This window comes from Balaenoptera ricei, chromosome 10, assembly GCF_028023285.1.
Source record: "Balaenoptera ricei isolate mBalRic1 chromosome 10, mBalRic1.hap2, whole genome shotgun sequence".
NCBI lineage: Eukaryota > Metazoa > Chordata > Mammalia > Artiodactyla > Balaenopteridae > Balaenoptera > Balaenoptera ricei.
This window is the reverse complement of record NC_082648.1, coordinates 86,266,709-86,293,311: the sequence shown is the minus strand read 5'-3', so window position 1 is coordinate 86,293,311 and position 26,603 is coordinate 86,266,709. Positions and strand designations below refer to the sequence as shown.

Here is a 26,603-nt window from a genome sequence, read left to right as displayed (position 1 = left end):
AAAACTAACGCTGCTTGATAAGTTTTCAACATATAAGTTTCCAGCAAAGTAATACATAAACAACTTTTAAACAAAGGAAGGGTGAAGGGATCTATAGGGTAAAAAGGTTTTTACATTCCACTTGAAGTGGTAAAATATGGATTCTAAATAGATTATTAAAAATTAAGTATGGATATGGTAACCTGGAGCAACCACTAAAACACTATACAAAGAGAGACAGTGACAATGTATACTGATATTTTTAGTGTGCTACTTATAGCCTATAGAATAGGAACCTACCTCTGAACAAACGAGGACTTGGAAGGTCAAGCTAACTACCCGGAGTCTTGGCTGGGTACTTGAGAAACACAAGCTGCAGTGTTTCTCAAACTTTAGATCGCTCAGGGATCTTATTAAGATGCAGACTCTGTAGGTCAGGTGTAGGGTCCTAATCATACTTCTAACATCTCCCAGGTGCTGCCGATGCCACTTGTCTGGGGCCCACACTCGGAGTAGCAAGACAGCCAGGTAACTACTCAAAGAGCGTTGTATTCCACCTGGTGCTCTTATTAATTTTATGACATGTCATGCATTTCAACTCTTAAACAAATGTCTATGTTCTTTACTGTTCACACGTGTGGCTATACATTCAATATACAAGAATTTTATTAAGAACTCAGAGAATACAAAACTTGATATCAAGTGATTTGAGAGAAAAACACAGGTTATGAAATGCAGTTCTATAAGGATCTTTAAAAAAATTAAATATAAGGGCTTTTTAAAAAACAGATTTTTTAAAATACTGATTAAAATTTTTAAAATATTCTTGCTTGTTCTCTCAGTAGATCAACTTTACAAAAGATAGACCCAAAGTATCATGACTTAGTGTTTAAAGTGCAACTATTTGAACCCCAACCCAATTTGAATATAAAGTACATGGTGCAATTTACCTGATAGCCACGCACAAGGGTAGTCTGTAATTCTTTTAAAATATATTGTAGGTAATGCACACCCAGATCCTCTATTATTTTTGCGAGAGTGCTGCGAGCAATGTCTCTGATTTCCTGTGCTCTGTTCTTGAGGAGGGCACACACTTTCAGCAAAATACTAGAACATGAGAAATTAATTGACTAATTAAATTAACAGAAACAAATACAAATATAAATATCCTTTTGTTTCTGAATTACTCATAACCCAAATTATGCCAATTAGGATTCTAAATTACAGCAAATTGTGACAGTACTTCTCTTCCTGACAAAAGAGAAGATAGAACCAATTTTTGAGTTTCACTGAACTTTTCTGATTTGTCACACAACATACCTTGGCAGATTAGCTTCCATAACTTCCTGTGGAAGGGACTGCATTAGTTTAACCATGGCAAAAGCTAAAGGAACTCGAACCACTTCCTCATCATTCACAACCTTTGATTTTATGAGTTTGTGTTCTTCTTCTCTTTTAGTCTGTAAGAAAAATTTAGGTTAAACTAAAACAAAAATAAATGGATTAGGGACCTACCAACACTACAACCTTGCAGTTGAAAGATAAGCTCTTTTGATATATCTTATATCCATTTCTAAGTTTAATGTCTTAAAAAACAAACTCAATTATGCAATTTGATAATCCTACAAAAATTATAAAAATAATATGAATAAGAATATTCTTTTCAAAGGAGCAATCAACCAATCAATAAATAAATAAAACCAAGTATTCACTGATGTGGGGTTAAGACTGCTGTGGAATATTTAAAAAGTGACAAAAAATTTGTGTTAATTGGGACTTTCAGGTGTTTAAGTGACATCGTTGGTACATAAAAAAATATGGTGCCCCAAATAAACTTTATTTACAAATATACAAAATGATGAAGTCGGTATTTTACATCAGGGGTTGGAAAACTTTCTGTAAAGGGTCAGATAGTAAGTAATTTTGACTTTATGGCCGCTATTGAAGCTACTCAATTTTGCTATTGTAAGGCAAAAGGAGAATCAGACAATATGTAAATGAATGGGGTGTAACTGTGTTCCAATAAAACTTTATTTACAAAAACAGGCTGCAAGCTAGATTCAGCCCATGGGCCACAGTTTGCCAGCTCAAGTTTTACACTGAGAAGGAAAGGCTCTGGCTTCATGAGAATGCACTCCTAAAATGTTACCCCTATTAACCAAGAAAAAGATGTATTTTTGTTTTCTTCCTTTTTTTTTTTTTTTTTAATTTTTTGGTCACGCTGTGTGGCATGCGGGAATCTTAGTTCCCCGACCAGGGATCGAACCCAGGCCCTCTGCACTGGAAGCATGGAGTCTTAACCACTGGACCGCCAGGGAAGTCCTGAAAAAGATGTATTTTTGAATAGCAGAGAAGTGGCCAAGAAGTAGAAAAGGGAAACATACTCTAATTTTTAATAACCTTTTTTGGAAATGGGAGTCATCTTAATATCTACTTTGGAGATAGAAAATCATATATCTACCAGTATCAAAATCATAATGAAGAAGAAACATTACTACCTTAGCTGTACGAGATGAACCTGAAGATGATAAGAGAAGGGAGGTGAACTGTGAAATGCAGAGATAAAAGAAAATCCAAAAGCTGATGTCAATCCACATAGTCAGGAGCCTCGGTCTGACAGGGCCCCACGGACACCCCACAGGGTCACACAGACCTGCTGGGCCCCAAACAGAATGATTACCGTAGATGCCAGACATTTATGGAGCCTGGGTAGGATGTCCCCAGTTATGGTTCCTTGGATATTTTTAATTGTTTTCTCCAATTCTTCCTTATTCCAAGGAAGGAAAGAGATGGACTTCGTGATACACTCGGATTCCTTAGCTGCTGTTCCTTCACAATCATCTGGGTCAGGGTTTTCTAGCTCTTCATTCTTGTCTGACAAAGTCTTACATCCATCTTCCTTCTCATCCTCATCCATATGCTCTAATTCCATGGCTTCATGCTCTGGCAACTCAATCTCTTCTATGGTGTCTATGTTTAGTAAACAACAAAAATCACCTTAAATTAAATAAGGAAACAACACAGTTGTGTTAAGTAGTCTTTTCTATTAACATCTAATAAAAAATATCAACGACTATAAGGGCAAGGTAAGGGCTGAGGAAACAGCAGTAAATGAGAGTGTTATGGTCCTTCATTTCCTTACAGTTAGCCTAATGAGGAATAGAGACAAGTAAACTGATAATTAGTAAAAAAAAGTGTGAATAGCAAGCAAGTACAGGGTACTTTGGGAACACATGGAGAGGCTGGGGGGAGGAGGGCTCTTAACCAAAAGAAAGCTTCCAAAGTACTGTGGTTGGAAGTTTCCAAAAGCAAAAACCTACATTCATGAACATGAAAATCATAATGGCAGCCAACAAGTCTCATGCAGAAACGTACCTTATTATAGGATTCAGTTTATTAAAGAAAACTGGGCAGTATTGTAGAGAAAGTCCAGACTTGGCTCTGCTAACAAGCCATGTGACTATAGTCAATTACCTTAACCCTCGTGGGCTTTGGATTCTTCACCAGTAAACTGTAGATGGCACCTACTTGCAAGGCTATTGTTAGGATTAAATGTGACAAAGTCTATACTGTGCCTAAAATATATTTCTGACACTTCATTGACTTTCAAAAAAATGATAGCTATTAGTCTTCATTTTTTTTACTGGCCGTGTAGCTTTGGGAAAGTTTCTTTACTTCTGAATCTCAATTTCTCGTATCAAAAATATGCAGTAACTAACACCTAAGGTTCTTGTAAGGTTCTTATGAGGACAAATGAGATAATGTCTATAAAAGCACATTTCACAGTAGATGCTCACTAACTGTTTCAAACTTCATTCATACCTAAGAAGAAAACAGTGAAGTGAATTAATATTTTAATTTTTTAATGTTTCTGTTTATGCAAAATTTCAAAATGCAGATTCAATTGAAGATAAACTAAGGGGCTTTAGTACATTAATTATTTAAAACACAATTGGTTTCTACAAATTCAAAACAGTTTTTCTCTTCATCAGTGTGGCTCTGGAGTGATTTGATAATAAATCAAAGAATTAGATAATTTTGAGTAGGAACACTGCAGTAATGCAAACTAAGGGCCAAGATATTTCAATGTCTTTAGCCAAAACAATTAGAGTAAATACCTTGGCCTACTTAAGTGTTTATTCTTTTCCTTATTTTTCTGTGATGGCTAAAACCTTTAGAGTCTGATGTTCAATATAAGCAGTAGTAGTAGGTATCCTTAGCTCATTCTGGTTTTAAAGCAAAGGCTTTTAATGTTTTACCATTGAGTATGATGTTTCATTAGGTTGTTTTTTTTTTTTTTTTGGCCACGCGACACGGCATGCAAGATCTTAGTTCCCTGACCAGGGATGGAACTGGCGCCCCCTGCAGTGGAAGCGTGGAGTCTTAACCACTGGACCACCAGGGAAGTCCCATCATTTATTTGGTTGGTTGGTTATCTATCTATGTATGTATCTATCTATTTAGGGCTGCATCAGGTCTTAGTTGTGGCACACGGGATCTTTAGTTGTGGTGTGCGGGCTTCTCTCTAGTTGTGGTGTGCGGGTTTTTTCCTCTCTCTAGTTGTGGTGTATGGGTTTTTCCCTTTCTCTAGTTGTGGTGTGGGCTTCTCTCTAGTGTGGTGCGCGGGTTTTTTCTCTCTCTAGTTGTGGCATGGGCTCCAGAGCGCATGGGCTCTGCAGTTTGTGGCACACGGGCTCTCTTGTTGAGGCACACAAGCTCAGTAGGTGTGGCATGTGGGCTTAGTTGCCCCGTGGCATGTGAGATCCTAGTTCCCCGACCAGGGATCAAACCTGTGCAACCTGCATTGGAAGGTGGATGCTCTACCACTGGACCACCGGGGAAGTCCCCCATCATTAGGTTTTTAAAACACATCTTTTAACAGGTTAAGGAAATTTCTATCTATTCCTTGTTTGATAATTGCTTTTATTATGAATGGATATTGAATTTAAGCAAATGTTCCCCCTGTGTCTATATAGATGATCACATTTTTTTGTTTGCTAATGTGTTAAGTTCCATTAACCAATCACCAACTTCATGAGTTAGTGGGGGCTTCCTCTTTTTCAGTCACCTGAAATAGCTGATATAAGGTTGAATTGATCTATTCCTTGAGTGTTTGTAAAACTTGCCTATAAAACAGTCTAGACCTGGCATTTTCATCAGAAGAAAATTTTTATTTATTTATTTATTTATTTATTTATTTATTTATTTATGGCTGTGTTGGGACTTGGTTTCTGTGCGAGAGCTTTCTCTAGTTGCGGCAAGCGGGGGCCACTCCTCATCGCGGTGCGCGGGCCTCTCACCATCGTGGCCTCTCTTGTTGCAGAGCACAGGCTCCAGACGCGCAGGCTCAGTAATTGTGGCTCACGGGCCCAGCCGCTCCGCGGCATGTGGGATCCTCCCAGACCAGGGCTCGAACCCGTGTCCCCTGCACCGGCAGGCAGACCCCCAACCACTGCGCCACCAGGGAAACCCCAGAAGAAAATTTTTAACTACAGATTCAATTTCTTTAATCATTAGAGATCTATTCAGATTTTCTATTTCTTCTAAAGTCAGTTTTTGTATTTTATTTTTCTAAGAATTTGAACATTTCACCCAAGTATTCAAATTTATAAGTGCAAAGATCACAATGTTATTTTACCTTTTTCATTTAATTGTGATCTTTTAAAATTCCTAATATTTATTATGCCTTCTATTGTCATTGGTCAATCTTGTCAGAGGTTTGCCAATTTATGATCTTTTCAAAGACTGATTTTTATTTTTGATGATCCTTTCTGTTGTATCTACTTTATATTTCATTAACTGTTGTTCTAATTTTTAATTCTTAGACTTTCTTTGCATTCACTGCTTAATGTTCTTTCCATACATTAAGGTGATATAATTGAATTTCTGTGTAAATAATCTACAGGTCAGATTTTTTCACCCATACAATTTAGTCTGGACTTCTCTACTGTTAAATAAGTTTTTTACAAAAATACTCAAACCATTCATTTTAACTTCCTCCTGACTCATTCACTGGTCACTGCTATAAGAGCAGAAAAAGGGAGTAAATTGAATTTTTCTATCTTTAATTCATGATCATAAAGTATCCAAGGACAGGAATGAAATCTAGTTTAAGAAAGTTTAAAAAACTTACTCTCTTTACTCTGAAGTTTTCTCATTTGTTCTTCCAGAGTTTTGTGGTCAAAGTGGAATGCTTCTAACACTATCACTAGCAAACTGTTAAAAAAATTTTCACAGAAATGTTCATTTGATTAATAATATCACTTGACTCTTAAAAAGAGAGGAAAGTTAAAGATAAACATTAAAATTATTTTTACCAGTTTTAGATATTTTTTCAGTCTTAGTATCACCTCACTGATACAAGGTAAAAGTAAACTGAGATTGTACAAAGGTTGTTTCAGAAAATAATCCAAAATTTACATTTTAAAAACAAAACAAAAATAAGCAGTTTGACCATACCTGACACCCAACTTTTGATTGATCTGTCCCGCCTGTAAGACATGAATGAAATGTTTCAAGTAATATATATATGCCGACCAAGAGAGATGTTTGCAAATAGCTCCAATAACCTCTGTGGCAGCAATGGTTATATTTTCATGCTGTAAAACAAATCAAGAGCATCAATAAGAATAAGTATTTGCAAATAAAGTACACAGCTAACTTGGTGCATTAAAAAGCTTAGACAGTAGGTGATCAGCAATTATAGAAAGGAAAGAACGCCTAAACTATACTCCATTGTTTTCCCCTAGCTCTAGGAAAAGATGCTGTCAATGAAAGAAATGACATCTTCCTCTCATTAAAAGATATTAACACACTTTGCTTTCTATTCCACTCAGACCTCCGATTGGTTCAAGCCTACAGACTGAATGAAGTAAATTCAATGTGTAAGAGTTGACAAATGTCAGAATCAACTACAGATTGCACCGCTGAGCATTCGTAAGTACGACACAACGGAGATAGCTTTTCGGAGAACAGGAGCTGGATTTACCCTCACACCTTAAACCAGAAAAGTAGACAAAAATATATGAAACAGTTTTCAGACTTTGGACATCAAATAGTGCAGGACAGTGACTCCTGAGAGAAAGGAAACAAATGAAATGAGCTGTAGAGTTACCCCAATTCATTGTGTGGGGATAACTGTCAGGTCATAGCACATGAGAAGAAACCCAAAAAGGGCCCCATGTCTCCCTGAGTTAAGGGGGCAGAGTTGAGGCTGCGGAGCTAGTGTCCTCAGGGCAGAGAACCAGACAGAAGAAAGCTACACAGAGAAAAGCTGCCCAGAGAAAGAGCTCCTTAAGCTTCAGCTGAGAACTGATCAGTACACACGAGTAAGGAAGAGACAGGGAAAGAACCACCAAAAAGGAAAAGATGAAACACTCATCTAAGACCACACAGGGATGAGAATAGATCATGTTCCTATCAGCCAGAGTAAAAAAACCTCATGATACATGAAGCATTAGGTATTCAGGTACTCAGAAAGTTAGTGCCTCGGCGGTGGGTTCAAATAAGCACCAGACTAAAGGCTGCTCCTGCCTAACAGAGCTTAAAAGCGAGCCTCAAAAGGACCAGACTGGACTTCCCTCGGGACACAGTGGTTAAGAATCCGCCTGCCAATGCAGGGGACATGGGTTCGAGTCCTGGTCCAGGAAGATCCCACATGCCGTGGAGCAACTAAGCCTGTGCACCACAACTACTGAGCCTGCGCTCTAGAACCCGTGAGCCACAACTACTGAGCCCACATGCCACAACTACTGAAGCCCGCTTGCCTAGAGCCCATGCTCTGCAACAAGAGAAGCCACCGTAATCAGAAGCCAGCTCACCGCAACGAAGAGTAGCCCCCGCTCACCACAACTAGAGAAAGCCCGCATGCAGCAATGAAGACCCAACACAGCCAAAAATAAATAAATAAAAAAATTTAAAAAAGAAAAAGGACCAGACTACTCACAAGTAGCCCAACTGCATCTGAAAACAATTCTCAGGAACACTTAAATACAAAAACATCCAGCACCCAGCAAAGTCACATTCACAATGTCTGGTATCTGAAAGATAGCTACCAGGCATACAAAGAAGCAGAAAATAACTCTAATGAGAAGAAAAATCAACCCACCGAAATGGGCACAGAAATGACACAGATGATACAGACTTAATAGTAGACATAGATATTAAAACAATTGACATAATTATTGATATATTCCATCCGATCAAGAAGGGACAGGAAAGCATGGGCATGTTAAGGAGAGACATGTAAGAAAAAGGCCCAAATTGAACTTTTAGAGATGGAAAAGACAATTCTGAGGGAAGATACACTGGATGGGATTAACAGTAGATTAGACAGAGCAGAAGAAAAGATTAGTGAAGTTGAAGACATGGTAATAGAAAAATGAAACAAAATGAAACCCAGAAGGAAAAAAAAAAAGACTATTTAAAAAAAAAAAGAGTGTCAGTGAGTTATGGGACAACTTGGAATGGAATACAATGGAATCTCCAAAGGCAAGAATAGGAACCAAAAATATCTTTGAAGAAGTAATGGCCAAAAATTTCAAAGTTTGACAAACACTATAAATCTATAGATCCAAGAAGCTCAACAAACCCCAAGCACAAGACACCAAGGCACATCATAATTTAATGGCTTAAAGTCAGTGATAAAGAGAAAATTTTAAAGCCAGCCAGGAAAAAAAAAAGATATATTCCACTCAGAGGAACAAAGAATGACTTCCTTTAGAAACAATATAAACTGGAAGTCAGTAGAGTAGTATCTTTAAAGTACTGGGAAAAAACTCAAAACCTGTGAAATTAGAATTCCATACCTAGAAACATTATCTTTCAAAAACAAAGATGAGAAAGGACAAACAAAAGCTGAAGGAATCCATTACCAGTAGACCTGCACTACAAAAAATTTAAAGAAAGTCTTCCTGTCAAAAGTAAAATGATACAGGATGAGTATCTGCATCTACACAAAGGAATGAAGAGCACTGGAAATTACTGATATAAATATGGAAGCAAATACAAAAGATCTTTTCTTTAGTTTTAAGGATCTCTTTAAAAGATAATTGATGGTTTGAAGCAAAAACAACAACAGTGTATTGTGTGGTTTAAAACTAACACACAGGTAAAACTTATGAAAAAAATAGTACAAAGATAACTAATAAGCCAACAGAGATAAAATAAAATCATTAAAGGATATCTAATTAATCCAACAGAAGAAAAGGAGGAAAGAGGAAAAAAACAGAACAAATGCAAAATAAATAACAAGATGATAGATTTAAACTCAACCATATTAATAATCATATTAAATGCAAATGGTCTAAAACCAATTAAAAGGCAGAAACTGTCAGATTGGATTAAAAAAAGCAAGATTCAGCTATATGCTACCTACAAGAAACCAACTTTAAAAGTAAAATCACAAATAGGTTAAAAATAAAAGACTGTAGAAAGGTATACCATAACAATACCAATTAAAGCTAAATATAATTTATTTTTTCATCTATATCTCTTTACTATTTTACTGCCATCTAACTCTGAGCGGCTTACTGGCTCTTCAAACTGGAATTTAGGGATGCATTCTTTTATCCACTTAAGAAATTCTTAAAAATTTTTTGAATATCCTGAAATAATAGAGGAAACCTATCCTTGAACAAGATCATATAATCAACAGTATAAATTCAAGTCACAAATCCTGATATTATCTCAATTAGACTTAAATATTTATCAAGTCTTTACCATGTGCCAGGCACTGTTCTTAGGCACTATGAGGTATAAAAGTGAAGACATTCTGAGTTCAAATACCAGTTCTGACTATATGTTTTTGAGAAAGTTCTATAACCTCACATATTCTCAGTTTACTCCCCTATAAAACAATGATAACAGTCTCTACCCCATAGGGTTGAGTTGTTGTGAGGATGAAATCAGATTACATATTAAACTACTTAGTATTGTGTCTGTACCTGGTATAGAGCTAAAGAAAAGGCAGCTGTTGTTTTATTTCATTTCTTATGAGCCATTTGGGAAAACAATGAGAATTAAGGCCTATGATACAAAAATAATAGTATGCCATCTTAGTAATGTGATCATTTCTAAGCGAGGAAATATTTTGTGGTTGGCCTTTGTGAGCTAATAATAGCAAAAATAAAATAATAGCCACCATATTTAGAGCAAGTGCCAGGCACAATTTTAAGGGCTTTAGAACTATTCTAGGCCTGTAATTACGGTGACATCAGTATGGATGCCACCAACCCCATCTACATTTTGGAAAAGTGTGTCATGGTATGGGGAGAAGCTTACTGGTTTCTAGATCTAATGCCCTACCTTGATCATTTTCTCATCAAAAATTGGAGTCATGGCATAAGGCATGATGTAATTCTGAAGAGATTTAGAAGACAGCACAATTTTGCCTTCCATTAGTTGTTTTGCCAATTTCTTCAAGGCTCTTGCTCTTCTGTGGATCTATGAGTCAGATAAAATATGAATTAGTTACTGAATAATCTCAACTACAACCAGCTCCATTTCGGTATCATGTTCCTCTTCCATGAAAAGATTAAGAGTGAAATACAGTCCATGTGTTACATCAGCAAACACTTGTGCCTTGATTTGCTTTCAGAGACACAATCCACAGTATTTCTTTACCAATGGATCCTAGAGCATTTAAACTTCTTAGGAAATGGCAGGGAAAGGTGACACTATTATTGTGGTTTGTGACACCATCAAGGAAATCAGACCCCAGGAAACAATCATCTCCTATGCAAATTTGATGATCACAAAGACCAAGGAATGAGAAGCTCAGAACTTTTGGGAAAATTAAAATATATCTTTTTCTTTTTTTTTCTTTTACTTTTTTTATTTGGCCGTGCCGTGCGGCTTGTGGAGTCTTAGATCCCCGACCAGGGATTGAACCCTGGCCCTTGGCAGTGAAAGCGTGGAGTCCTAACCACCGGACAGCCGGGGAATTCCCTAAAATATATCTTTTTAAATGAGACAGAACGGTTTGAAACACTTGTCTATAGACAAGAAAAAAAAAGCAGAATTGTCTTCTACCTGAATGTGCTTCATATTCTCAAAGAAGTCCATTTCTGGATCATGGCAATCAGTTAGCTGTACCAAGTCTTTAAATTCTGGTTGATTTGGAAAGGTTTGAATTAAACAGGAAAGCAGCGTGGTATAATCTTGTTGAATACTCTGCAAACATCGAGTTGAGAAAAAAAAATTTTTTTTAATTTTAAAAAGAATTTGCTTCTTAGGTAATACAAAGAAACACCAAAAAAGTCATTACAATTTTTTAAAAAGTAACACATTCCCACTGAAACAACAAACTATATAAAATCAGAAGTGACTGCCCTCTTTTCCATTCCTACTCCCCTGTTAAAAGTTTGCTGAATATTTATACAATCAAGTATTTTAATTAAGTGTACTAAGCCTGACTGCTTTTCTACACAACTATAGCAGAAGTAGGGAAAAACAAACAAAACCCACAGATAGTAGTACTTAATTGCAAACCCAATACCTCTGTCTGGCTCTTCAATCCTTTCCTCAGTTTCTCCAGGAGTGAACGATGAATGATTTCTCTATATTCTTTCTCTGTGACATTCATAGCAGCAAGCTTTTTGATGATATTCATCAAGCACATGCTTGCATTATCACTTAAAGACATGTCTCCTAACTGGACACAGGAAAAAACCCAAATTATTCTGTACAATAACTATAATATTGAATAGTATTTCCCAATGAAAGAGTTTATAATATTTAGCCACTGTTCTGTATAAAACTCTCTACTAAGAAATGTCCCACAGGTACTTCATACTTAAGGAAGAGCCAAACATAGGGTTGTGAGGAATACAGTAAGTGACTTTGAAAAGTCATGCTTACTGAGAAGTGTCAGTTATTTCAGAAAATACTGTGAGATGTACTATTTTTTTTGTTACTGATTTTGCCTTTATTTAGAAATTTGGTATTTTATCCGTCATGGATTTTTTTTTCTTCTTTTTTTCATTTTTTATTGAAGTATAGTTGATGTAGAGATGTACTTTTTAACTAGCTTTATTTCTCAAAGCAAACAGAACAAAAGGTTCACTAAAGCCAGTTTTCAATATTCAAAATCAGGTGATCACTTACAATGACAGAGTTGGCTGGTATAATTCTGGTTAGCTGCTTCAGAGTTCCTGGTTTAAGGAATGTAGGTTGTGAGTGTAGAAAAAGTATTCCTAACTCAGCCAACCAGGCAGTGATTCAGGATCCCTCATGTTGAAATTTGATAAGATATATGAAGAATGAGCCCAAATGGGGAGATTACGTTTTCCTATATTACTTAATCCTTAGTATCAGATGAACAACTATAAAATGCCACAAAAAGATTACTGATACAACTACATAGTTAACTATTAACCAAGGGTTTCATTTTCCACATTTTTGAGTTTTAATTCATTTTAGCAACATGGCACTTAATATAGTTGTAAACCCCTTTTTTTTTTTTTACAAAACACATTAATTTCTTTTTTATTTATTTATTTTTTTTGGCTGTGTTGGGTCTTCGTTTTTGTGCGAGGGCTTTCTCTAGTTGCGGCAAGCGGGGGCCACTCTTCATCGCGGTGCGCGGGCCTCTCACTATCGTGGCCTCTCTTGTTGCGGAGCACAGGCTCCAGACGCGCAGGCTCAGTAGTTGTGGCTCACGGGCCTAGTCGCTCCGCGGCATGTGGGATCTTCCCAGACCAGGGCTCGAACCCGTGTTCCCTGCATTGGCAGGCAGATTCTCAACCACTGCACCACCAGGGAAGCCCCAGTTGTAAACCCCTTTTATTTCTACTATATCAATAAAAGAGGGCAAACTTAAATAATATAGTTACATAACTGAAAAAATTGATATTTAACTAACACACTATGAAATTCACCCTTTTATTGTACAATTCAATGGTTTTCAGTATATTCAGAAGGCTTTACAACCGTCACCACTATCTAATTTCAGAACATTTTCATCACCCCCAAAGGAAACCCATTAGAAGTCACTCTCCCCGTTCCTCCTGTCCCTCACAGCTCCTGGTAACCACTAATTTACTTTCTGTCTCTGTGGATTTTCCTATTCTAATACACAGCTTTTTAACTTTTCAAAGTGCTTCCACATATATTATTTTATTTAAAATATCTGCCTTTCAAATCATGAGCATAACAGTATGGTCTTTGCCAAACAAAATATTCTACAACTAAAAGAAATTTTATATTAAAAATCCCATCCCCCTCCAAACCAAATTAAGAAATTAGGTCATTTAGTCATATTATCAAAACAATAAAAAAAATTCATAAATTTTTGCTATAAAAACCTACCTCCATGTTATAGAAACAATTATGCATAACAGGAATTAGGTAGTTAACGTCCATGGTTTGCATCTCTTTAATATAAGAGGTGATGGTCTGGAACGCTGAGAAGCGAACATCAAAGTTGATATCATCAAGATGTCTTTGATCAAAGGCGTTAAGCTACGAGAAATGCCATTGAAACAATATAAATGAAGGTATATAAATCTTAAATAAGGAATAATAATACTTTGGAAGCAAAAGAGACATAAGATTTTCTTTCTTACCTTGACAACATCAGTAATATATTTTAATCCACTATCAAAATCAGAAAGAGTCTAAAAGGAATGAAAGCAGTATATTATTAGTGAATAAACCTTAACTTGTCTGCCCACCTCCCTTTGACTCCCTGCCGCACTCAAATATACATGGAAACATCATATCAGCACCAAGCAAGCTGCTAATATGCATTCCACATCACAGTTATCTTTTGAAAAAGGGGTGATTTTGGGGTAAAAATGAATATTACAGACCTGGAAAACTGTACAAAGCAACTGTCTTGACAACTTGTTCTTAATAACTGAGAAGAGTTTTGCTAGAGGCTTGAGGAAGCTCGTAGGCTCCAGACAATGTTTCAACAGGTTTTGTACTGTCACCAGAATATCAACCTCTGTATCCTTAAGAAAAAATATTGAGAGACATCGTATTTCAGTAATTTATAAAACTGGTCAAATTGGCTTTAATATATTACAGCACAGAAAACAAATAAGTATAAATAAGAAGTAAAAGTAGTAGTACTTACAAAAGTTATTTCATAGTCTTTTAAAAGTTCTTAGCTTTTTAACTTAACCAAAAACCTATAATAGTGTCCATTAACAGTTTCTTCCTTTAATTCTAATAGGAAATATGCATGGTTTTGAAAAATAATTTCTTCTATTTTCTAGTTAAAGAGCCAAGAAAAATGAACTTGCTGAGGAAAAATACACACTTCTGGTTGTTCACAAATCTGTGGTCTTCTAAACTGAATTACTATTGAGTAGGAGTCATTCAGTATAACTCCTAAGGCCTTATAAATGAGTGTGCAAAATGGGAAGACTCTTTTAATCAAGACTGAACTACGGTTTGAAAATCATATCAGAAACTCTAAACCATGCCTGAATATTAAAACAGTCTGACTTTTCATTCAGTTTGCCACTGTCACCATATTTAAGAACAATGCATGTCTCAGGTTGCAGATTTGTTATTGATCAAAGTCAGAGAGGGGAAAAAATCCTGAAATGGATTAGAAGCTAAACAAAGGAAAATAAAGGGTTTAAGACTTTTACTGTAATGGTAGATGATGAGGTCTCCACCTTCTTGCCTGACCCCATGCCTCTTTCTGTCCCAATTTTTCTCCTCTGTTTTCAATTTTATGTTTCTGTATGAAGTCTTTTCACAAATACTCTGGGATAAATACATCACAGAATCTAGCCAATAAAATTATTGTTTACAAATAAACCTAATAATAAAGTGCCACTTCAAAGACAAATAAATGTGCTGTCAATTCATGCCTGAGCAATACTGCCACGGTGGAGGAAAGGCAGGAGCAGTGTAATGAGCAGAGAACTTTGTTCTTTTTCTTTCATAAACTTGCTGATCCTGGAGAAGGAAAAAAAATGGGATATGTAAGGAAGATATATAAGTTAAGAGTATTTCTCCAAGAAGTTAAACTTTTCGTAAAAAAACATCAGTGATGAAAGACCCAGGTGGCTTTTAAGTATGTGTGTATGTGTAAAAAGCTTAACTCAGTTATTTAGCAGTGCCCACTTTTATTTCCCTCCAACTTCAGGTTGGTGGCTACTATTCTATTGCTTTTGTAACATCTGATTGTGTAGGTGGGTTATAGTAAACTCCAATCCTATAATTAGTAATTGGTAATTACTTATTTCACAAGGAAACAATATTTTAAGTGCTGAGACTTGTTTTAGGCTTTATATACAACATTTCCATGTAACTCCCAAAACAGCCCTATAATGTAGGAATTATTAACCCCACTTTGCCCAGAGAAAACTGTGGCTCAGAGAAGTTGATGTCACACAGCAAGGAAGTGGTAGAGCAGGTCTTTCAAATGTAGTCTTTCTGGTGCCTAATCACTCATCATCTTCTCACTATCACGTAGCCTATGATAAAATTTAGTAAGTATATTTCCTATGGTTTCCCGTTCTGCAAAACTTAGAAATACACTAGTATAAATAAAACATTTAAAAAGAAGTTCCTGGAAGATTCTAATATATCATTTTTTATTGTTGCTGAAAGTAACAGAAAAAATAAACTGTCAACAACTAAGTCCTGTAACAATTTAGATTTTAAGATAGAATCATTTTGTGCACTCAGATTTACTAACCAGGCACTTTATAGAAATCACAATTATATATTACCAGGTCTACTAGTATGTAGAGAATCTTTAAAGAGAATCTTTAAAAACGCTTGCAAGATCTTCTTGACTCTTAAAAGAACAAACAGCAACCTGCTCTTTTAAATTATTTTTATCAATCACACTTAAAAAAAAATCACAACTATGTGATCTCACATAACTCAAAATTTTAATTGAACAAAATATGTAAAGGCTAATAAACAAGCAAATCTATTAGTCTACCTTAGAATTTTGAAAAGTCTGTAATCTTTTATAATTAAATAAAGGCAGATGTCATAAAAGGTTTATTTCAGCAGAGAAAGAGAATTCTGCATTAACTTAAAAATGGAGGGCATTTAAAATACTGAAAACTTTTTTAGCTTATTACCTTGTTAAATGAAAAACCAAGCATAACTAAAAAAAATTATAACTACAGGTGGTAATGTTATCTTTTAAGGACCAATATATCACTTACTTTGAAAGAATGCCCAGTTCCTTACTGACTTGTGCTCTATTCTTCTTCTTTTTCACCTTTTCTGCACTTATTGTGGTTTTGCTGAGATATTGGAGAATTGCAGGTACATGAGGTAGAATTAATTGTCCTCCTATTGTGATAGACTCTGAAATAGTGATAAATGTACTGATTTTAATTAACTACGCTCTTAAAAGATAACTGTACAATATCTTCCTAATGACAGAAAAGGAAAGCACTCAATTACCATGAAAATTTAATACATTTCAACTCTAAATATTAAATAACTTTCTTCTTAGTCAAAACATCTATATCATTAGCTAAATTAAAATTTTATATGAGACCCTTGAGGATTTAAACCATTTTTGGTAGTAGTAAGAGAACTGTTAGGATAATATGGTAAGAATTCAGAGACATGACAGTGGAAATCATCTGATAATGTGCTGAAGGATAGTTGAGCTTTCTGGAGCGTAAATAATCCGAATTTCTACCTACTGCAAAGAAAATTCAGCTTATAAAAATTGGTATTAATTCCTAGAGAAAAGAAACTCTTTTAATAGCGTAAGTTATAAAAAGAGTCAGATTCTATCAACTCTTCCATTCTGAGGGCACAAATGATACCTCAGAAGTATAAGAATCGTTTGCTCTGTACAGCTTACATACCATCTGCACTTTCTGTATATACACATCCTGTCACCGGTAAGCTCAAAACTGTTTCTGTGGGTTCAAAATCTGGAAGGCTAAGAAGGTCATCAGCTATTTCCATCACAATACTAGCTGTGGCTTCAGAGAGGTTCTTTGCTGAGAGAATCGCAAAAACATTGGTCAGGATATCACATTCCGGGCGCCCAGGTTTCTGTTTAGCCAGGAAAGGGAAATACCTGCAAGAAAAAACACTAAAATAGTCATCTTCCTTTTCAATACGTTTATTTCTAAAAACATGTTCCATATGAATTTTCATAGAGTTTAATGAATATATATGTGTATGTGTGCATATGAATGTTAATAAGATTACTCAGAAGGGAAATTACTTTAAAATCTAAAATTTGATGGATAATAATTCTAGGCACCATACAAACATATTATCTACGCACTTTATGTATATTTCTCATTTAATCCTCACAATATCTCTATGTTAAGGTGGTATCCTTATCTCCACATTACAGATGAAGAAATTGAGAATTGTCTAAAGCCAATGAGCTAATAAGTCGTACGGCTGAGCTGTGAACCGCAGTCTAAGCCCTAGTTCTAAAAGGAATGTATTAAAGACAGGCTATTTTTCAATTATAAGCCTTCTAGAATATGAATGTTTATATGGTCACATAAAAACCATGTACTACAACATGAAAATTAGGAGTACAGACCACAGACCAAACAAACATTTGCTGAATTAGGATATGCAACATTCAGATTAGGATCATTTGTCAAGGGAGGGAGATGAATCCATCCCCAGTAATGAAAGACTCACACGAACGATACCCAAAAAGGTAGAGAACACAAAAGCTTTCCAGCCACGGGCAAACTAGCAATTGTTTTGCAGCCAGAGATGTAATCCTAACAATCAGTAGGAAGGCCAAACTGAAAAAATTCAAATAGTTTGGCTTTACCAATTCATCATCACTGGGAAAAGAGCTCAAGCACTTTAACATACTTAGTCCTGACAGACTGAAAGAAAAGTTCTAAGGGGTTATACTCATACATCTTTGTCCAACAGATACTGGGGATAGTATGCGCAGGCACCAAGCAAGATACTTCACATATTATATCTCCATTGTCAACGAGAGAGAAATTGTAGAAGAGAATGAGGTGGCATCCAATGATGTGGACCTATACTTGAGTAAGGACCCAACTAATATATAAACCAAGTCACTACTGTAAAGTCTTCTTGGATGAAAGTCCTTCATGGCTTATTTGTATAACAATGACACAACTATAAAACATTTCTCAAGTATGCCTATGAAGTGCTGCTTATAAATGTCCAATGAAAAAACAAGATATGAAATTGCTTTCTCAAATTGGGAAATAAATGAAAAGAGCCCTTATGACAGTAAAAATAAAACAGGCTTTCCTGAGGAAGACAATGGCAAGGTATTGTTTTTAAAGACTAATGACACGGGGAAATGTTCATGACGTAATTTACATGAAAAAAACAAAATCAAAAGCTAGCTATATGGTATGCTCCCAATTCTGTAAAAACTGATGCCAAGATTTTAACATCACTGAATCAATAATAAATTCATTTTCTTTTATTCTATCTTTCATTCTTCAAAATAGATCAGGGCAAACTTAAGTCTGTTTCCATCACTGAGATAAACAAAATAGGTTTCCCACATTCCCACTTTACTGAAAGTTCCCACATTCTTCAGTAAATATGCATTTGGTCTGTAACACAGCATCTCTGAACCATCAGTAGATGAAGGTTCTGTAAATGGCTCATAATGTCCACAAAAGGATATTGACTTGTGACCATGAGCGCTGTATGCATATTTAGATGGAATTTTACAAAGAATAGAAGACAATGACCTAGAAAATCCAGAAAGCTTGTGAAATTTTTAAGTGGGAACCGGGAAAAAGACAGAATGCAAATTACAAATCAGCTTTTATTTTTAAGCAAACATGCAAAATTGTAATATTTGGGTGATGATATAACTACCTAGTGTGTTTCACATCTGTTTTTCCCTTTGCCAGGTCAAATCAAACTGTTGATACAATCACTACACATTGGAAGAACAGCCATATCAATCCCAATACTACTAATTTTCTTCCTTTTAAAAAAATTTATTTAGTTTTGGCTGCGCTGGGTCTTTGTCGCTGTGCGTGGGCTTTCATTAGTTGCGGAGTGGGGGCCACTCTTCGTTGTGGTGCGTGGGCTTCTCACTGCGGTGGCTTCTCTTGTTGAGGAGCACGGGCTCTAGGTGCGCGGGCTTCAGCAGTTGTGGCTCGCAGGCCCTAGAGTGCAGGCTCAGTAGTTGTGGCGCATGGGCCCAGTTGCTCTGCGGCATATGGGATCTTCCCGGACCAGAGATCGAACCCGTGTCCCCTGCTTTCGCAGGTGGATTCTTAACCACTGCACCACCAGGGAAGCCCCCCAGTACTACTGATTTTCAATTTTCAATTTTTTTTTTTTGGCCATGCCACGCAGCTTGAGGGATCTTAGTTCCCCAACCAGGGATGGAACCCGGGCCCGCTGTAGTGGAAGCACAGAGTCCTAACCACTGGACCACCAGGGAAATCCCTAATTTTCAAGCTTTAATGAAATTGTAAAAACAGCAAAAAATGTGTAAGTCTTGATATAATATACACTCTACAATTTTAATTTATATTAAATTGCAAAATGTTGTTTTATCTATTTTTTCCTTTTTTTATTGTTGTAAGTAATTCAAACACTCCGAAGATATATCATGAAAAGTCTCCCTTCCCCATTCCAGCTCACCAAACCTCCACATGCTATGGTGACATTGTTTCTATGTAGCCTTGATCCATTTTCTATTTCATTTTGTATTTATACACACATACATACACATATAAAAGCATTTTTCCTGGAACACACTACACCTATTATTCAGCAACTTGTATTTTTCTTCAAACTATGTATTTTGAGATTCAACTGCCTTATTCCTTTTAACTGCACTGAAAGTAGGTCACTGTGTGGAAAGAGCATAAATTACATTATTAGTTCCCTTGACCAGTTAGTCTAAAACACTGCCCTTTTTAAAGGCAAAAAAAAAAAAAAAAAAAGATTATACCTTGCATTTCTGCACCAGATACTAATTAGTTTCAGCAGAGGAGTAGGAGAATACTGACTCTCAGATCCAAGCCTGCTGATCTAGGACACAAAATAAAAACAGAATACAAAATAAGAACATACACAGAATTGTAGAAAAAAACCAAACAACTAAAAAGCAGAACAAGAACAGAAATCACACCAGAGGATAAAAGAGCCAAGAGATAAACATTTAAAGGACAAACTGAGTAGTGAGAAATCTTTCCTAAAATCAAGTCTCTCCTACAGTCTTAGCTATAACTACACCAGTTATCAACACCAAGTGGGGACAACCAGAGATATCAAACAAGGAACTAAGTAACAAAAACCCCTGTGTATTTTCCCGCATGCTTGTCAAAACCCACAGGCATACTATGTGAGGTGCTACAGAAGTTAGGTTACATTTGCTTAAGAGACAACAGTCATATTCAAATTAGCCTTAAGTATAAACGCTATGGTATTGGAGAAACTAGCTCTGGAGCTTTAGGTGGTAGTGGAGGCAAAGAAAAGTGTTCTAAAACTTGCAGAAGCAAAGAAAGGCTTGATGTGAAAGAGAAGACCCGGATTAGCATTCGTGGCTGGGTGCAGACTGTGCTGGTGAAGCAGTATTAAAGGAAAAAGCAGAAGGTATCCAGGCAGAACACAGAAATCAAGCTTTACCTGGGGCCAAACTGCACCATGAAATACAGCATCAATTTCTTCTGTTCTGAACTGATAGGACTCCCAATCCAAAAAGATATCAGTTACCATTTTGATTCCAAGACGTCTTAAATTTTTCAGTGGGTTAATAAACCTCAGCTGTATCTGTAAAATAAAGATCTTCTATTAAAAAGATACCACTTTTATTCTTGACTCCTCAGGGAGGCACTCCTGCTCAGGTGGTGAAGAATCAAGCTGGGATCCTGTTATGAAGCTCTGATCCACGTGGAAGCGCCAACTGAGTAAGTCATATTGCTTTTCTTATTGAACAAGAGGGGAAAGCATACTTAAAAAAACCAGGTGGTGAGATGTGTTCTATTATCAGGCCCAGTAAAATCACACTAAGTGTCCTCAGGCAAAAACAAAATCTCAGTGGGAACAGCTGTTTTGTATTCTACGTTGTTTTACTTTTCTGAAACTGTACATTTTAAATTCAAGAGAATATGAACAAGGATGCCATTACTTTGCTATGCAAAAGTCTGAGGAATCATGATAGTTCACATACCCATCAAGTTTCTACCATTCACTTTTAGCTAATTATCTCATTATACGAGTTACAAAGAGAGATGACTGGCAAGCATAAGAAGGTGACACAATTACAAGTCATTCTGTTCTGCTTCAATTCTATTGGCAATATTTTCATTATCTGCTAGATTATGTTTGGTGAAAAATAAAAACTATTACTGATATTTGAAAAAGCATGGTATCATGATCCCCCAGAGGAGTAAGAAACTAACCTTGGCAAACATGACACCAAATCAGACCCCTCCCTTTCCCCTATTCCCATCCAATCAAGTAGGATCTGCATGTACTCTTCTCTTTTGTAATCAGCTGCCCAGACTTCTCACTAATTGTTGAGTAAACTGGGGAAAAATCCTGAAAATGAGCAACTGCAGACTTTAATTCCTAGAGGAACAGTCCATATGACTGAGTTTATGGACATTTACGATTACTTCATTGCTTAAATGTACAAAAACAAAACAAAAACAAACACAAAAAACCAAACCCAAACCAAAAGGACCCTCAAGAACCCTCAAGACACCTATTTCAGTGTCAGTCAATGCCCTGGAGGATCTGAAAGATACAAAAAAGTAAATGTGTAACTTAGCTCAAACACACAAATGTAGAACTTTAACTCACTTGAGCATATTACCGTGCAATAATTCATTACAGAACCTCAAAGAATTCCTTGGACTTGTCCAAGAATTAAAAATAAAATAAAAAAAAAGAACAGAACAGAAAAGAAAGCTCCTACGTGTCTGGAAGGCTAGCACCTCACTGTCTAATGAACTGTGAAATTGCATAAATGATCCTTTGAGTTACTGATTGTTGACTCAGGAGAAAGGCTGCATTCCTGAGTAACATCTTCTAAGTTAACCAGAAAGTCAGAGGACTTACAGAGGGTTTATACAACCTGTAACGTTTCATGACTTAACACAGCCACGTATAGATAGTCACTATCCCTCACTATAAGGTAAAAACTAAAATTCTCACACAATTCTCCCTATGGCCCTGAAGCTCTCTTGTAACACAGACAAAAAAAACTTCTAAGACCCCTTTTCAGCTTCCACTCCTGGCCCTACACAGCCTCTTTCCACCAAGCAAAGTGATATTTTTGAAACATCAAACTGACCTTATCATTCCCTTGTTTTCAAACCTCTCAGAGGTTTCCGAGTACACTTCAGAGTAAATCCAGCTCCTCGTCATAGCTTACGAGGCTCTACCCACCTCTTGACCTCATCTTACATATCCTGCTCCTTGTGCTCTAGCCACCTCAGCCTTCTGTCTCTTCTCAGGATGTGTCAAGAATGTTCCACCTCAGGACTCTGTACCACTAGTCATTTTCTCTGCCTGAAATGTTCTTCCAGTGGCTGGGGAGGTGTAAGCTCAAATATCACCTCTTTAGAGATGGCCCTGAACACCCTAGTAAAAGCAGCACCCATCCACCTCCAGATGGGTCACTTCCTACCACATTCCCTCATTTTATTTTAAATTCTTTACATCTTCATGTCTTTCCCTAACATGCTCATGCTTTCCTCTACTTTTGTGAATGTATGGAGTGTATTTCTAACAGCTGTTTTTATGTCCTTGTCTGATTCTATCACCTGTGTCATTTCTGGGTCTGCTTCTATCCATTGGTTTTTCTCTTCATTATGGGCAAAATCTTCCTCTTTCTTTGCATGCCTGGTAATACCTGACTGGATGTCACTGTGAATTCTAGTTTCATTTAAATCATCTAAAAGTTTCTGAACAGGGATGCAGTTAATTTATTAGGAAAAGGTTTGATCTTCTTAAGCTTTGTTAGGTGGTGTCATAGCAGCCTTTATGCTTGGGCTAATCTGGCTCCACTACTGAGGCAATCCCCTTCCAAGGACTCTCCCTGATGCCCCAGGTCTCATGAGGTTTCTGCTCTGGCTGTTGGGAACACAAGCTGTTCCCAGCCCTGTGTTAGTCAGAGGACTGTTCTGCCTTCTCCTTTTGCGTGGTTTTACTGCTTCTAGTCAAGATGGAGTGACAGGGACCAGATTTTATCCTCGCCTCTCAAGACACTAAAAAGCTGAACAGAATATATGAAACAATGATTTCTGGACACTGGACAGCAGGCAACAGAGGACAGTAATCCCTGAGAGAGGGGAAACAGATGAGACGAGTCCTACACATTCCCCGGCTTCCTGCCTGTGGAGTTTCAGGCCTTGGTGTGGGAAGGAAGAGCCCAGGGAGAATCCAACAATCTTCTTAAAATGAGGAGACAGTTGTGCGACTTGGGGAGGCCAAGGTGGCTAGAAGTCACAGGGCAGAGTACTGGAGAAGAGACAGCGACACAGAGAAGGATTTTAAGAGATCTGCAGAGGAGCCTCCTGAGTTTATTTTCCTCTTAGAACTTACCATCTGGCATTATTCTGATTATTTTTGTATTTATCTATAATCTTCTCCCCAAGATACGGAGTCCTTACCATCTCGTTCTCCACCTACAACAATGCCTGGCAGATAGTAGGTGTGAAATAAGTATTTACTATATAATTAAGTGGACAGGAACTTTTGTTTGCTGCTTCACCCCAATGCTTAGTACAGTGCCTGACAAACAGTAGGGGTTCAATTAACATTTGTTGAAGGAATGAATGAAAGAATGATGAAAATAAAATAGTGCCTACCAAAATGGAAGGTATATTCTAAATCTGTAGATCTTGTTAACCAGAGAATATTATTTCATTACTAAAGCAGATTTATATCCATGCATAGCCTGAAAAAGCAGTGTAAAACTTTGGCTGTCAATTTTCAGTTATGACTGTATTTGAGAGGCAGTTCATCAGGCATATCCCTAAAACAAATGAAATGAATTTTAGCCAAATTAAAACTGTGCCTATTTGTCATGAATTGAGAATCGACGGCAGACATCTGAGTCTGGGTTTTCACTTCAAGTCCCATTTTCTCCAAGAAGCCTTCAGTCAGTTCATAAAAACATTAAGTTTTCCTAAACTCCAATGAGTATACTTATATCCACATACGTGTTTCAACAAAACATAAATATATTGTCTTGAATATAATTCAGAAAACATTTCCTAAGCACCAACTCACGAAGCCTCCTGGCAGTTAGCTAGCTGACTTGTCTTGCCCGATCTTGCTACTTACCTTTATTTAAAACATTGCACTTACAATAGGCAAGCATTTACCTTTAAAAGAGGTCTGGGAAACTCTGTCTCAAAATAACAAGGACAGTGCTAACAGTATTCTATTCATTCTCCAACCACTTTGAATTAAATGAGAGTTAGAAGATGTCCTACACTTTTAGGTTCCTGAAATTAAGATCTAAGAAATATCAGCTCAACTACCTCGGACTTTGTTCTGAGACGTATACAGAACTAACTCACTCCCTACCATTTCACCTCCTTTTTAAATAGACGTTTGCTATAATCTGCATTTTCTAGCTATTCATAAATATTTATAACAGTGAAGATTCCCATTATAGGGAAGGCCATTTTAAAGAGATGCTTGGGCTTCCCTGATGGTGCAGTGGTTAAGGATCCGCCTGCCAATGCAGGGGACATGGGTTCGGGCCCTGGTCTGGGAAGATCCCACATGTCGCAGAACTAAGCCTGTGCACCACAACTACTGAGCCTGCACTCTAGAGCTCGTGAGCCACAACTACTGAGCCTGTACTCTAGAGCCCACGAGTCACAACTACTGAGCCCACACGCCGCAACTACTGAAGCCTGCGCATCTAGAGCCCGTGCTCCGCAACAAGAGAAACCACTGCAATGAGAAGCCCACGCACTGCAATGAAGAGTAGCCCCCTCTCGCCGCAACTGGAGAAAGCCTGCGTGCAGCAATGAGGACCCAATGCAGCCAAAAATAAATAAATAAATAAATAAAATTTAAAAAAAGAAAGAAAGAAAAATACTTAAAAAATAAATAAATAAAGAGATACTTTACATAAGAAAGAATTAACCTAGAAGGATGTTAGATATTCAGGCCCCAACCAATTTCCCAAGTAAGACACAGACTTTTACCCGAGAAGAAAGCGTGTAAAGTGAATCTCTCTCACCTTTTCTCGTTGATCAAGGATGTGGGATACAGTTGCGGTCATGCAGAGCAGTATCTGCAAAATCTTTGGTAAGTATGCACTGATCAGATGACTAATGTTCTTTAATACTATCTCAAGGCTATTTAAGATACCGTGCTGACGACCCAAAGGGAGAACTTTAGACAAATCCAAATCGTCTACTGCTTGAATGACAGCAGAATGGCATTCTCCTAGTGAAACAGAGAGAAGCAGAGATAGCATGTGAAGGGAAATATTAGTTTGTTACTATTTATAATTATAGCTTCCTTTCACTTTCCCTCAATAATACAGCATTTTCTACTGTTATAATGATTTACAGATGATAATGTACTTCACTTGTATTTTTTCTCCTTTTGATTCTTACCCAACATTCAATGAGTTAGATGTGGTAGCTTTTACTACTATCATTTTATAGATGAGGAAACTGGGTAGTAAAGGAAAGTAAGAAACTTGTGACAGAACTAAGCCTCTAAGCCCAATTCTCACCCTATTTATACTATTCCTCAAAACCTAAGGAATTCCATTTTATTCCATCTATCAACTTTCCACACATTTTCTCCCTCTCAACTTTCATGGACTCTGCTATCTTCAGCAGTTTCAAGGAAAATGTCTTGTTACATTATAAGCTCCTTTAAGGCTGAGAATCAAGTGTTTTATTTCTCTTGCAGCCCCTGATAAATAAATAAAACAATGGTCCTTTATAAACAGGTACCATACTGATTGCATAATTTACTTAAAAGACTTGAATTGTTATTGCTTGAGCTTTACTTCAAACCAACTGGTATGAGATCATGAGCTTACTGATTCATACACCAAAACAGTCTATCCATAAGGGTATCATTAATAGCTACCCTCTTAACAATAGAGGTTATTACACTGAACAAAAACTCTTCTATTCATTACAGCCAACTTCCTTCACAGGACTATATTATACTGAATGAAAACCTTTTAACAGCTATATCTATTATCCTCTTCCCTCCCCCACCCCCCAAGGGGGAAAAAAAAAAAGCAACACATTACCCTATAAATAAATATCTATGTTTGCCCAAAACAAAGCAATTTTAAGACTGGAGCAGAGGTACTGTAGTCGGGAAGATCTGTGTACAATTACCAGGTTCACCATGGGCAAAACACTTACCTCTCTAAGCCTCAGTTTCCTTATGTATAAAATGGGGACTATCAAGTACTGAAACCTAATGTGGTTGTTTTAACAGTCAACTGAGTTGTACGTAAAGGGCCTGTCATAATGTCTGGCATGAAGTAGGAACTCAGGAAATGTTAGCCATTATTATTACTATTAATTACTAACATTGCATACTGGAGAACATACCACAGAGCAACACAGCTCACTGTATACACTTACTAATCCACTTTGTTTAGACCATGAGGTTGAGAGCAGAGATTATAAACACTAATTTTTCTATATTCAACGGAGTGTCTGGGGTGCAGGAGGTATTCA

At 36.8% G+C, this 26,603-nt stretch overlaps 1 protein-coding gene across 2 annotated transcripts in view; it reads right to left on the bottom strand.

Moving 5' to 3' along the window:
* UTP20 (UTP20 small subunit processome component) overlaps nucleotides 1-26,603 on the bottom strand; it is a 93,195-nt gene that overhangs the window by 20,034 nt on the left and 46,558 nt on the right. For both annotated transcript variants that reach the window (XM_059936747.1, XM_059936748.1), the window contains exons 27-43: nucleotides 25,127-25,335; nucleotides 20,545-20,688; nucleotides 19,868-19,947; nucleotides 16,785-17,002; nucleotides 16,125-16,269; nucleotides 14,808-14,895; nucleotides 13,791-13,934; nucleotides 13,545-13,595; nucleotides 13,288-13,440; nucleotides 11,477-11,632; nucleotides 11,011-11,151; nucleotides 10,285-10,422; nucleotides 6,439-6,578; nucleotides 6,113-6,195; nucleotides 2,660-2,949; nucleotides 1,300-1,439; nucleotides 930-1,086 (exon numbers count right to left, since the gene is read on the bottom strand). In XM_059936747.1, the coding sequence (XP_059792730.1) occupies nucleotides 930-1,086; nucleotides 1,300-1,439; nucleotides 2,660-2,949; nucleotides 6,113-6,195; nucleotides 6,439-6,578; nucleotides 10,285-10,422; nucleotides 11,011-11,151; nucleotides 11,477-11,632; nucleotides 13,288-13,440; nucleotides 13,545-13,595; nucleotides 13,791-13,934; nucleotides 14,808-14,895; nucleotides 16,125-16,269; nucleotides 16,785-17,002; nucleotides 19,868-19,947; nucleotides 20,545-20,688; nucleotides 25,127-25,335 (2,477 nt within the window). The remainder of the gene's footprint in view (nucleotides 1-929; nucleotides 1,087-1,299; nucleotides 1,440-2,659; nucleotides 2,950-6,112; nucleotides 6,196-6,438; nucleotides 6,579-10,284; nucleotides 10,423-11,010; nucleotides 11,152-11,476; nucleotides 11,633-13,287; nucleotides 13,441-13,544; nucleotides 13,596-13,790; nucleotides 13,935-14,807; nucleotides 14,896-16,124; nucleotides 16,270-16,784; nucleotides 17,003-19,867; nucleotides 19,948-20,544; nucleotides 20,689-25,126; nucleotides 25,336-26,603) is intronic.